Here is a 14508-nt window from a genome sequence, read left to right as displayed (position 1 = left end):
ATCGTCATCTTCTGCCGTCGCAGGTTCGTATGGCGCACGAGAAAGGCAATCAGCGTCTGAATGTCGCTTCCCCGATCTGTAGACCACCGTCATGTCAAATTCTTGAAGCTTCAGGCTCCAGCGCGCCAACCATCCTGAAGGGTCTCTTAAATTCGTCAGCCAGCAGAGGGAGTGATGGTCGCTGACAACATTAAAAGGACGACCATACAGGTATGGGCGGAATTTTATAACCACCCACACCACCGCAAGGCACTTTTTTTTCGTAGTGGAATAATTTTCTTCCGCACGTGAAAGAGTTCTGCTCGCGTAAGCAATTACTCGTTTGGCGCCATCCTGCCACTGCACGAGTACAGCTCCTAAGCCGACATTGCTAGCGTTGGTGTGCACTGTGGTCGGTGCGTCAGCATCAAAGTGTGCGAGGACTGGTGGCTTCTGAAGGCGTTGCCGCAGCTCGTCGAATGATTTTTGCTGCTCTTCATTCCATACGAATGCGACGTCTTCTCTGGTAAGGCGGGTCAACGGCGAGGCAATGCGCGAGAAGTTCTCAATGAAGCATCGGTAGTAAGCACACAGTCTTAAAAACCGTCTGACCGCCTTTTTGTCAGTTGGCGCTGGAAAATTGGCAACGGCAGCTATGTTTTCAGGGTCAGGCCGCACACCTTCACTACTGACAAGATGCCCCAGAAACAGAAGCTCTTCGAAGCCGAAATGGCATTTTTCCGGCTTAAGTGTTAGTCCGGCGGAACGGATAGGTTGAAATACTGAGTGCAGTCGCCTGACGTGTTCGTCGAATGTGGCATAAACTACGATGACGTCATCTAAATACACTAAGCACGTCTGCCACTTGAGGCCTGATAGTACGGTGTCCATTAGCCGCTGAAACGTTGCTGGTGCTGAGCACAAGCCAAATGGAAGTACCTTAAATTAAAAAAAGGCCATCAGGTGTCACGAAAGCTGTTTTCTCCCGGTCTCTTTCATTGACTTCTATCTGCCAATACCCACTCCTTAGATCCATCGACGAGAAATAACGCGTGGGCGTAGTCGATTGAGTAAATCGTCGATACGTGGAAGTGGGTAGACGTCTTTTTTTGTGACCTGATTCAGCTTGCGGTAATCCACACAGAAACGTAAGGTGCCGTCTTTTTTCTTCACTAATACAACCGGCGAAGCCCAAGGGCTTTTCGACGGCTGAATAACGTCGTCTTCAAGCATCTGTCGCACCTGCTTTTCGATGGCTTCACGTTCTCGTGGAGCTACCCGGTACGGGTTTTGCCTGATGGGTCTGGTCATGTCGTCCGTTATAATTCGATGTTTTGTCAGCGGCGTTTGACGGATTTGGAAATCGAGGAGAAACAATCTTCAAACTTGTTAATAAGCTGGATGATACTTTGCTTCTGTGCCGGCAGCAAACTTGGGCCAATATCAACAGATAGAGGTGCGGGGGTCAGATCAGTTGAATTATCTTTTTCAAGAGATAGGCAGTCTGTCATCTCGGCGAGCTCTTCCACGTACGCGACTGCCATGGCCCTCGTTAGATGTCGGCGTTCAGAGCTGAAGTTCCTAACAAGGACGTGCGTGTGTCCGCATTTTATGCTTACGACGCCTCTTGAGATAGATAAACCATGGCTGAATAGCAGTGTTGGAATTTGCTCGGCGATGTTTTCAGAATCGCTCGACGTGTCACATGTCACAGCCACGAGTGCACTCGACCGCGGTGGGATGGTCACGTCGTCTTCGAAGACGCGCAAAGGCTGACGTCGCTGGTCTGTACAGGGCACATCCGAAACTTGATCTGGGGCCGTCCAAAAAGTAACCGATCTCTCAGGAATGCTGATAATAGCACCGTATTCACGCAAGAAGTCCATGCCCAAGATCAGGTCTTTGCAGCACTCCGGTAAAATTACGAAAGTAGCGGCGAAATCTGAACTGCCGATATTATTTCGAGCTGTACATTTGCCCGTCGGCGTCACCAATTGACCTCCTGCGGTTCTTATGTTTGGGCCCGTTCATATTGTTCTTACTTTCCTTAAGCAGTCGGCGAGTTTACGGCTGATAATAGAGAAGTCCGCACCAGTATCTACCAGTGCTGTCATTCGGCGTCCGTCTATACAAATGTCTAGATTGGCGCTTACGATTTCCGTTGATGTCGGTGACGTCGTAACGTCCTTGGTATCGTGCGTCGTACGATCCGCGGTATCATTCGTCGTATCGCGTCGTAGAGAAGATGTTGGGGGTGTGATAGCATCTCGACGGGCGGCAACCTTCCCCTCAAAGGTCGCAGCTGTTAGTTTGCCCGACGAGGGCTAGGAGATCTGCCCCGGACCACCTCGGAGTAACTGCACTGCGGCGGCGAGTTCGGTGAAGGAGAGCGGGGTCGACAATACGACACTTCGGGTTGCTGTGCTTGCGGGCCTGCACTGCTGTCCCGGCGGTTATCGAAATAGACACGAAGGGAGGTTCGTAGAAAGTTATGATGTCTACGGTCACGGTACGGGCAATTGCGGAAAATATGGCCGGCTTCTCCGCAATAAAAGCAAAGTGGTCGACGGTCGACGGTGTGCCAAAAGTCCGTCTTACGGATGAATGGTCGACTGGTAAGCATACCTTGCGACCAAGATGCAGATGTCGCCGGAGTGTACATCGGCGCCGTTTGCATAGGCACGTTGGACTGTGGATACGGCTGTGGCGGATTGGGAGCTGGGGCCCACGGCTCGTTGTAAGGCCCTTGGCTCACGTCACGATAAGTCAGTGTTGACGAGTTGTACGACACTGGAGTGGGTCGACAGACAGCTGATGCGTAGCTTACAGACCGCTGGTCTGAGAGCGATTCGGGCAACGAAAATGCCTGGCGGAGTTCTTGCCGCACAACTTCTGCAGCGCAAGCCATATTATTTTCTTGCGGAGTCACAAGGAGGTTTCGGATCTCCTCCCGAACGACCTCACAAATGGGTTCGCGCAGAGAACACTCACTGCCGGCTCTCAAAGCAGAGAGGCTGGGAGATGTTTTGTTTGGTTGGTCATGGTATCGGCGCCGTTGCTGTATTGCTCGCTCGATTGTTGTAGCCTCTTTGACGAATTCCACTACGCTTGTTGGTGGGTTGCGTAGGAGACCGGCAAACAGCTCTTCCTTGACGCCCCTCATCAGATGTCGGAGTTTTTTACCTTCAGGCATCTCGGGGCCGGCCCGCTCAAATAGGCGGGTCATGTCTTTCGCAAACATGGCGACGCTCTCGTTTGGTTTCTTTATGCGTGCCTCGATGACCTGCAGAGCAGAATCATGGCGGTCGATGTTTGCGAATGTCCCGAGAATTTGCTGCCGAAATTCCTCCCAGGAAGACAGCGTTGAGTCGTGGTTCTCGTACCACGTACGAGCGCTGTCTGCCAAAGCAAAGTAGACGCGCAATAGCTTTTGTTCAGTGGGCCAGCGGTTGGCTTTGGCGACTCGCTCATAGTGGGCTAACCAGTCCGCGACGTCTTCATAAGCCTCACCGTGGAAGGTCTCAGGAATTAGAGGCTGATCAACAGTAAGCTGTGAAGGCCCTCCGGTAGCCATTTCTCTCGGTACGGTGTGTTGCTGGAGAAGTTCGAGCGGGATCGCCTTGGGACTAAGGCCTCGCTGTCAGCGACTGTAGCGGTGGACAGGAGTATCCATTGCAGGAATGGATTGCGGTGGTGGACTCGATGTGCTAGGGCGTGGAGTTGTCCCAAGCATCAGTTGGAGAAGTCCAACACCTCCACCAACGTCGCTAGGGGAAAATAACAGAATACAGGACGACGGTGTGACCAGAAAAAACGAAGACTGTATTAACAGAACAAAAGAGCAGCCACTTCGACTTCTTCTTCCTCGGAGGAACCGTGGGTGCTGTCCATGCTCATCACTTCATCGTCCTCTGTCTTCTTTCCCGGCCTTTAGCCGTGACAATATACTTTGTTTGTAAATCTCCCACAACTGCTTTGGTAGGAGTGGGCACAGGGTATTTCCAAATCATCCTCCTTTTCTTCAGTGCTGACCCAGGACCCATGGCTGAAGAACAAATTGCAGGGAAGGCACGACAGGTCCGGGTATTATATATATATATATATATATATATATATATATATATATATATATATATATATATATATATAAAGGTGTTGTAAAGGAACCAGCTCACCCGGTAGTATGATACGGCAGCTCTTCCTTCTCACGCCACCTCTCAAGTCAACGGGCTTGTCCTAGACACCATCCTTCCACCACACCCTGGTGTTCCGATTATTGAATATGGCAAGACATTCTGTTTTCGTGTTTTTAGGTGGGTTCCACTGGCCACTGACATCAATCATAAGAGAGGATCATCTCAACAACCTCAACACGAGCTTTACAGAGTGCTGTTGTCCACGTTCTCTGTACCATGGTCGTCTATTTCTGGAATGTTCATTTTCGTGACATTTCCTGAACAAACGTTGGGGCCTATTAGGAGAACAGGATAGTTTTCTTAGTTGGGACACGTCGACTTGATTTGTTCTGGCCATGCGGTGGAACCATCCTGTTGGCACGTGCTTTCGGCTCCACGAAAACTTTAATGAAAATTTTTTGTCCGTACACCACACTTCAAAGAACAACTGCCCTCAACCATAGCGGGGCTCTGTTAACTCTGCTATTAAAGAACATCGCAGTTTCACAAAAATGGTCCATGAATTTCACATGAGGCGGCATATTCGCCGTTTGTGTCCTTGTTAACTTGTTATCTTGCTAATCATTTTGGACAGAAGATGAATTCAGTGGGAGGGCTTACTATGTACTTCCCCACCTTCATTGAACTACTGACTAAACCATCGTAATCATCGTCATCACGTGCTTCACCTATGTTCTGACAATTGATTGCAAGGCTTTGTTTAAATGCGAAATTCATATTACCACTATTATGTGCAAATGTTTTTTTTGTGAATTTTGATACACAGTGACATTGTATGCGGTAGTACCTGCTCATAACTCCTTTTTTTAAAGTAGACGCGCACGACACTCTTGCAATGATTTTTATCAGAAGCAACACATTCACCTTATCAGGAGAACTTTACCTCACACATGAACATTTCAAATATTCCGCATAATTAACGTCTAAGCAGCATTGGAAACCACATACTATCTTCTGTGGCCAGGAAACCTAACTGTTACGTTTAACGTTCAGTGTGTTTTATATTCCTATCGCTATAACTTGGCATTTCCGCCAGGATGGCCCAGTGCAATCGTCTTCATATAATAGGCTTGGTATGGCACTTTATTGTGTTGGGAATACAGCGACTTGGATTAGGCATTGCTGCTATAGGGACGATAATTCACATAGTTCTAGGAGACATCATCCGATATCCATATCTGCACCATCAATGCGACGCGTCCATGTTCGACAACCAGAATTGAGCACGTCTCGGCTTTATGCACTAAACGTGGATAAACCAAGTGCGAGGACAGTTTGTTCGCTTACTGTATGCTTAAAAAGTAGCATACTTATATATGAAGCACTTTGTTCGAATCCTGAGGGAGAGGACTTTGAGGTACACTAAGGCCCAATAACAATTTCCGTCAGAGTGAAAGCTCAATGTATGACCACACCTGAAACGACAATATTATCAACAGCAGTGTCACAGTTACTGTAAGATTAAGATTAAGCACAAGAACACATGCGCCACAGAAGGACATTCACCAAATGATACGGATGACGTCAGACAAATCGCCTAGAAATGATCACTAGTAATTGATCTAGCTGCACTGAATAAAAAATTCTCGGCGCATCAAGACACGCAATCAAATGCTGCTTGTTTGTTTCTGTTTCATTCATTGAAAAAAGAACTGCCGGACGTTACTACGGGGAATGGTGCGAGTGGTTCGAAAATTCAACTTTTGCGTGGCGATACTGGACAGGCCGGGCCATCTAGCGGGGCGCAGTTGAACCAGAATACGCCTGCCATCTCGAGCCAATAGCAGGCAATTGATTAATGAACGCTGTTGCTGCTGTGGCTCCCACTGCTTTCGTTCTGTCTACTAGTGTGTCGGCGACCGTGCAGAAAAGCCGTGCAAAGATGTGCACAGTAACAGTGAATTGAGTCGGTCCGCTTCCAGAGGTGGGTAATTTGAAGTGCGCTAACCGAATGCGGGCCACCAAAACGCGATGTTATTTCAAAATAAGTCCTTTCTTGGCACAAAAGTAACGCTACGAGGTTCCTAGACCGCTATTCCAACAATTACATTGACTCAATAGTTGCCTTTAGTGTCATTTTAAGAGAAGCCAGAAGACCTTAGTAAATTCGGTGGATTAACCCATGTCGCAACAGGCAAATGATGACTCTCGGCTATGGCACGGGCCTTTTTAATAGTCTTGAGTTGATATGCGATGTCCTGACAGTGGAGTAGCTCATCCAAGTCGTACATCGCTAGATTAGAGTTCACGTGAAATTGACACAACCAGAGTGTACGGCCAAAGGAGGAAGTTTAGTGCCAGCATTCAGAGCTCGACTAGAAAAACGGGACTAGGTCAACCGAAAGCTATAGGACTAAGATAAGTGCATGTCTGCAAATATGTGACAGTAACAAATTAGGCTGTTGAAATTGGGTTTTGTGTGGAAAATTTCCGTCAATCCAGCTTACAGCGAAGTGCAATTTCGTTAGATGTTGTGAAAGAGTCTTTAAAAGGCAAACCTGTGAATGAGCTAGTCTGTTATTCTCTGAATTGTACGTGGCCTCTCGCGCTAGGAAATGAGCCCCCTTGTTGGGATTGCTTCTCGAATTACCTTAGACGTCAGCAGTGAACAGCAAGACGTGTTGGCCACTTAGACCTTTATTTATTCTTACTTGTACACATTTGTGCATGTTACCGGATTGGCGTGATACAAAAGCATTCAAGTAGGTTCTGATCCCTGAACGCAAAGAAGTGGAATTTTCTGGACAAGCCTTCCAAGCCTTTTCGCTAAACATTGATTAACTTTGGTTTACAGTGTATCGTGCAGATCAACACTATTTCTTGATGAGCATCTCAACTGTTTTGCGCCATAGCATGGTTGTTCATGTGTTTGTATCAACCGCTGGCCATTGCCGTTCCTCACCATGTCGCAGGACAAGCAACACCAGCCACACAAAGAGAACTTCACACAAGGAAGCATCTTTATGTGTTTATTCAAGCAAAATTCTAAGCAACATACAGGCGCACTTAGCGACGGACTATGACAACAGTTGGCCTTTTACCGTAGAACCATCACTCGAGACCATTTTTGCATTTACCAAAGAGCCCCTACGGCTGCACGTTTACGCTGTCCTACTATGTCAGAATTCTACAACAGAAAAATAAGCGTGAATAGAATTACAATAAAGTATACCCACTATTACAAAACGACTGGCTCCCAAACCGTAAGATAAAACGCGACCTTTTTCTGCGGTCATGGCGAACTATCTATCTTGCCGTCCCTCACGAGCTCTGTGTCCTGGGCTTTCTTTTCTTCCCTCCCGGTGTCTCACTTTCTAGTTCCTCCGTTCCGGTTGATTGTTCAACATTATCCGGCGCGGGCCAAGGTGAATCGAAGGCTTCCAGCAAGCAAATCTTTTGCAGATGGCGATTCACAACTGAACCATTGGCGAGACGGATGGAGCAAGCGCACACTAAGTTAACTTTCCCTGGCAATAGCTCAAGCACTCTGCCCAGTTTCTATGACGTCGCTAGTGCCCTGTCTTTTTGAAAGAGCACTACATCACCATCTCAGAGCTTTGTTGTTGAAAATGTCGCAATTGTGTGCCGACTGCAGCAATACCAGGTACGCTCCTTTCCATCTCTTTCAAAGTTCCGCTGTTAGACGCTGGCGATGACGAGCCTTTCGTTGCAGATCAATGAATTCATGAGGCTCTGATGGGCAGACTTGTTGTGGAAATGATGTGCGGCGTTTACCCAGCCAGAAATGCGATGAAGTTAATGGCTGTAAGTCGTTAGGCTCACTCCCAAAATAGGTGAGCGGTTTGCTGTTGATCACTGCTTCAACCTGACACAGCACCATTGTGAGGCCTTCCACGTCAAGACTACTGCGTCCGAGTGACTTTTTGAAAGCGGTTTTCGTCGTACGAATGAGGCGCTCCTACCATCCCCACCATGAAGCGCGTTATGCGATAAACGTCCAATGTATCCCGATCTCCGCGGCGTATACTCACAAAGAGCAGTTAGCGCAGATGCAAACTATGCATCTAGCACAACTCCGAAACGTCTTGGCGTTGTCAGAGTACACAATTGAGGGTACACCACGGCGTGCGATGAAATGACGAAAGGCGAGCAAAGTTGTGGCGGTGGTCATGTTTGATGTTAGCTTAAGGTGAATGGCACGTGTGACGGCACGCGAGAAGAAAAATATACAAGTCCTTCTTGGACCGCTTTCTGACTTCGCGTACAGTGGCCTGCCGTAATCAAGTCCAACGACCGTGAAGGGTATGGTTTCCGCAATTCTTTTGTATGGAAGTTAGGCCACGGGTGCTGCTTCCTCTGTAGGATTCCCGCGTTTGCACAGTCTACAATAAAAATTGATCCTCTTCGCGGTTTGACGCTCTCTCAATAACCAGAAACGCTCTCGAAGCTCAGTGAGGGTTGCTTAAGCAGCACTGTGGGTCGTACAGATATGTGCTGCCGAAACGAGCAAGCTGGTCAGAGCTTATGGTCACTTGATAGTAAGATTGGGTGACAAATGTCCTGTTCAGCGTACCCGTCCAAAGCGAGTCCGTTCAAAAGGCAACAGTGGCGTGTTGAAAAAAAACGGACCTTTTGCGCGTACTGCATAAGCCGCACCGCGATGGTGCATGCCAGGAGCTCCAGGCATGAAAGCGATACCTTTTTGAAAGGAGCAAGTTGGCCCTTGCTGATAAAGAGTCGTGTGAAGCATGTTTCGGGTGGCGAGTTCACTCGTACGTAAATGCAAGCACTATACGTTCTAGGACTGGCATCTGCGAAGATGTGCAGCTTGAATAAAAGGGCTTATTGTTGTCTCGTAAGAATATGTATCGTGAAATAGCGACGGCTTAGTCGGACAGCTCAAAACACCAACTATTTCATTCAGCCTGTTCATCTTCAGGCGTATGGCATTCCATGCAAGATTTTTCTCCCATACATTCTGGAATACCATTTTAGCCTTTATAGTGAATGGAGTGAATTAACCCAGCGGGTTGTGTACTCTGGCCAAGGTTTTCAGTGCTCTATGTTTGGTAGCCGGCTTTCCAGTGGTGAACATAGCTGCGTGCTCAGTGCTCAGGATAAGATGATCACCTGAACGTTCCCAGGGAACACCTAAAACCTTCGTCATTGGATTGTCTCCAGCTTCATTTCCGATGTCAAAGCTGTCACGTAAGAGTCTTTCCTTCAAGTCGTTGCGATTTGAGGCCCACTTGCGAATTTGCATGCTTGCCTCGTAGAATATTTGCTTCGTTTTTTCATAGCGCTTCATTGCCGCCTGCGTGCTGGGCAGCCTGATGATAAAATCATCTACGTATAACGCGTGCTCCAATAAAGCTACGGTTTCTGGATAGTTCTGCTGACAAGAGAACAGTTGATGACAAATTGTAGCCGCCAAAAGAAACGGGCTTGATGCAGCTCCAAACGATACTCTCGTCATCCTCCAAGTTGTAATCGGTGGCATGGGCTCTTCTTTAGTTGGCCGTCATTGCCGCCTAAAAAACTTCGCAATCTGCGGGCCGAATCAACAGCTGGAGGTATGCCTTCGTTATTTCGGCTGCAAGAACGACAGGGTGGCAGTGAAAGTTCCGTAGTAGCTGGACAATGTTCACACCGAGCTTGATGCCCTTCGATAGGACATAGTTGAGGCAGGGCCAACCAGCTTCATGTGTTGACGCATCAAACATCACTCGAAGCTTCGTTGTCATGGAGTCCCGACGAACTATTGCGTGATAAGGCATATAGTATACATTGTCTCCGACTGGTTTATCTTCTTTCACCCTCTCAGCAAATGCGTCACCGAAATATGCGGTAATAGCCAGGTCTTATTTCCCTAGTAACGTTAGCTGCTCTCGGAAACGCTTCATTTGACGTTGTAGTCGCTGTTCTGCCATTCGGCGATTACTGTTTCCGGCTGGTAGTCCTGGCTGCTCCACCATGAGCGGCACCTGATCACGTCTACTTTGCTTCGTTATATAGCGCTCAAATGTGGAGAGGTGTGCGTCGATATCAAATGGTTGTGAATAGCTTGCATCAATTCCGATCGCATCAAGACTCCACATCGAAGATATGTCTATGCCTGGTGAAGAAGAATTGCTGCTCAATATGAACAGTGCGCTAGATGAGTACGGGATGTCCGACGATAATGGTCCTTGTAACATCCATCCAAACATTATTTCAATCACTGCTGGCGTCTCGTTGATGCGGTCAATCTTGCCGGTGGTCACCTTCCGATAGGCTTCAGATCCTACCAGCACGATGATGTCGCATTCTTGTCACATATTCGATTGACATGCGTCAGACGCATGTTACTCCTTTTCGGAGAGCGTCTGCAAGATATGGTGCTTAAGTGGCGGACTCGTTATGGAGCGAAAATTTGGGAAGCCCTAAGCTTCGCTTTTACGAGTTCAACATGATAGCGATATTCGGTCCCTAGGGCGAACTTGAACCACTGAGTTCATACTTATGAAGACGATAGCCTTTCTTGGGACGCTTGAATGCAAACATTTTTTTTTTCTGTTCTATCTGTTGATGTCTGCCAAACTCAGCTAACCGCAGAAAGTTCCCTTGCTCAACGCCCACCCACCTGGGTCTGGTAGCTGTAGTCATACTTGTGAACATTGTCGATCAAAAAACAAACACTAAGCTGATTTGAAGCGCAACATCAATAAGTGGTAGACAGAGCGCCTTTATATACAGAAAGTGCATAGATGCGCATTCGTAAATACCGCAGTGTTTGTTACTTGGCGCTCACAATGTGAAGCTATGAACGAGAAGCCTATGTTTCCTACGCTTCGCTAAAAAAACAATTCATGAGCAACTCGGTACTCCCACCAATTAATTTTCTTTACATTAGTGCCAGATGGTGATATATTTCATGTAGTATATCAAGACATAAGGCTATCGTCTTTCTACGCTATTTGCATCGAAGTACGGGGATATGCGACCGATTTTTCTTGCATAATTTTAACCAAGAAGCTTGAATTTCTGACTACTACAGTGTAATTGATAAAGATGAAAGTGGCTTGTGTCAGCGACGCTTTTGCATACGGCTGCGCTATTTTTAACGGGTAGCATGCTCTAAATACGAGCATTCATACCCATGAAACGTTTTTGAACTTGCTATGTGCCCACGACGTCGTCATAAAGATGTAAGCACAGTTCCATTGGCAATTTTGGTAATGGGTGGTGGCTCTAAACCAAGATGATGTTTTAGTTATCACATTTCTGACGCCCCGTGGCAATGTATGCTGGTACTATGCAATATTACTGCAATAACACATTTCGTATTGTGAAGCTTGCAAAATGGACACTTGTGTTTGTCAAGTGTGAAAATTACTTTCACTGTATTTCCGAGCAATGTAAGCTTAGTTCACTGCATTTCTAAGCAGATGCGTGGCTGTGTGGTCAAACATCTGAGTGCCTGCAAATGGCCTTGGTTTGATGCTCACTCATATCCGGAATTTTTTAATATTTATTTCTTTCTCATATTTCTCAATATTTTGGCCACATCCGACGATGCTCACGGGGACACCAACGCTGATGTCAAATTTTTTTCGAAACGAGCTCTTTAACGCTATTGCGCTAAAATACACCCAGCTTCACAAACACTTCTCTCTGCATTTTGGTGAATGCAAAATATCTACAACACTCCGAATTCAGCTTTACTGAATTCTGAAGAAATGTTACTGAAGAGATGTTCTATAGCAAAATCTTTCAGAAGATCACACGCATCAAACTGCTTTTGTTTTCGCCAGAACAAGCCGCCAGTTGTGAGCGTATTAGCATTCTGCCAATCAATTGTTGCACATTTTCGTATGGCGGATATCCAATACACAGACCTCCATGTAATACAAATAATTTGCATTAAACAGCAAGAACCATGATAGCTGTAATGGAAGTTCACTTCGTTCACTATTTCTCGCAAGCTAAATGACGCACAATGTTTCATGTGAATATTTTGCAAGAATATAACCACATGTTTACGTTTTACACCTTACAGGCATGTGCTTTTGTTCTACGTCCGGCCAGGAGACACTCCTGGTACAATAACTCTGACGTCAGACTTAGGTAAGCGCTCTTCGGAAAAATTGTATAGGTGCTGTTTCACACCAGGATTTATTTTGCTCTTTCTTTATCAAAATGATTGACTTCAAATATACTCACACCAATTGTGGTAGATATTGTAAAATGTTCCCGTGATTTGTTTTCCCTGTATTTTTTCGTGCGTTCTAGTGAATTATAATAACTGGTGGCTAAAATTACACAGTTCTGGCCTCATAAATATCCTTAGCCCTTAGCGTGGTGTCTTCCGTAGTGGGCGCTGAAACAAATTAACTAGAAGTGCCTTTTACAAACACCGAATTTGTCCTTATAAGTGTTACTGAAAAATACGTGGGACAAGAAGACATGTGCAAATCGCCTAGTTATATGAAAACAAAGAAAAACATTTTATGCAACCACCAGTTATCGGTGTGACGCAAACGTAGCGACCAGAAAACTTTGCGAGCACTTCGTTTCTTAAAATGACATGGTGCGCGTAAAATGTTCATGCCACAATGTATGTTTGATGATCATATCACTCTAGATCCTAACCCTAAGGAAGGAATCATATACTACACAGACTATAAGGACTGTGTTGTGGCAGATCTGGAGTTGCAAGGGGATGGACATCGTAAGTTTATTTTATAGATCTCGACTGCAACCTTCTCGCATGCAGCGCATAAGTAGCACGAACACTCTGTAAAGGTACTTTTCGATAAAACGCAAAAGAAGCAAGTTCTATTTTTAAGCACAGATTAAAATTATTCTTGAGAATTTTTAAGCGCTACCGAAGACACAGGGAAGAAAAAAAAGAACGTGCACTATTTAGTTTCAGTGCATGACTGTTGATTTAATAATTAGGTTTCTATCCCAAATGCATAACAACTAGCACTAGTAATCACTCTCAGAAAGATCAAACAATATTTCCAGGAATGCATGACACTACCAATGTGCCCATTGCTTTAAAAAGAAGAATGTCAAGTGCACGTTTTTGGCCTCCCTTCCAAATTTAGGACTGATAGTGGTACGCATAGAAGTACTGTAGAAAGATAGAACGTTGGGGGAATTGGTACAGTGAAGCAATTTAAAAGGACTCTGCAATTCCTTTTCTGGTAATACCGTAACGCTCACGCTGTAAGAAAGTATTACTTGAGAAATATCTGACCCCAAAAAGGTTTAGAACATATATGGTGTAAATAGAATTACATAAACTCGTAAAAAACTCAGCGTTCTTGTTTTTCTTGTTCTTTCGTGCGGAACGCACTGGAAGGTACAAGCCCAGCAATAACAAAGGGTGGTGATTTAGAAAACCACTTCAGCGCGTGGCATTATTTTTAGTATTTTTGACCAGTACTCTGGCAGCTTGTGGCCGCATTCAGTGGTGTCTACGCAACCTACGTTCCTCAAAAAGCATGAACGTTTTAATGAAGTATTGCTGAGCTCTGAGAGTTACTGATGAGGGAACTTATGGGCTAGTTGGTTGAGCATATTGTTGGCAAAACAGCGCAAAAGGTCTCCAGGACAGAAAAGGAAACCCTTTACGGTCCAGCAAACTACTCATCAGCTCGGCATATCTGAATATGGCTCATTGAGGCAGCTTTAATCATCGAGGTGTGCAGGTACAGCTTCAACCAAACACCTGTATAATATAATTTATGAGATCTTAGCTAGTGGATATATGGAATTTTCGCTTGACTGTTTGTTCCAGAGTGCACCCTGTGGACACGAGCAAGAGTGAAGAACAACATACCGCAAGACTGCATCGACCAATTTGTGGATGTCTGTGGAGTAGTAGTTCCTGCACACAGCCGAGACTTGTGCGCGGACGCCGATGACGAAGATTAGCTCCAGGATCTGGTTTTGTAAATGCGTATACCACCACAAATTCAACGTCTTGCATACATTCGGCACTGAGTGAGACCGTTGTGCTTGGCGGGAGCTTATTGGTGTGAAATGTTTTATGTATTCGTAGTCTGTAGAGCAAAGGGCCAAACGTTTTCACAATAAAAGCCATTTAACACACCTAAGAAAAACCGTGAATAGTGGAAAGTGTTCCGAATTGGGGTGGTTTCTTTCCAATGACTGTAGGCGCGTGAATGTGAAGCAGATGTGCACAGACTGGCATTCACGAAAACAAAAGCTGTTGGCACCATTTATTACTGCAATTACCAACAATACAGATGCCATGGCTTCTGAAATTGCGTGCCCACGTGTACCTCTCCACCCGTACGTATTGTCACACTTCCCAGCAAATATATGGAAAGCGCCACGGGGACCCGGCTACCATTAGACG

At 46.0% G+C, this 14508-nt stretch overlaps 1 protein-coding gene across 1 annotated transcript in view; it reads left to right on the top strand.

Annotated features, from left to right (window-relative positions):
* The window catches only part of LOC119178419 (uncharacterized), a 37170-nt gene extending 22937 nt beyond the window's left edge, over positions 1-14233 (top strand). Inside the window, exons 3-5 of the mRNA XM_075870751.1 lie at positions 12175-12242; positions 12760-12846; positions 13924-14233. Coding sequence (XP_075726866.1) covers positions 12175-12242; positions 12760-12846; positions 13924-14060 — 292 coding nt within the window. The 3' untranslated portion in view covers positions 14061-14233. The remainder of the gene's footprint in view (positions 1-12174; positions 12243-12759; positions 12847-13923) is intronic.
* Positions 14234-14508: the final 275 nt, after the last annotated feature.

Source organism: Rhipicephalus microplus, chromosome 1 (genome assembly GCF_043290135.1).
Source record: "Rhipicephalus microplus isolate Deutch F79 chromosome 1, USDA_Rmic, whole genome shotgun sequence".
Taxonomy (NCBI): Eukaryota; Metazoa; Arthropoda; class Arachnida; order Ixodida; family Ixodidae; genus Rhipicephalus; species Rhipicephalus microplus.
The sequence above is the reverse complement of the archived record's forward strand: the minus strand, read 5'-3'. Positions and strand labels throughout refer to the sequence as shown.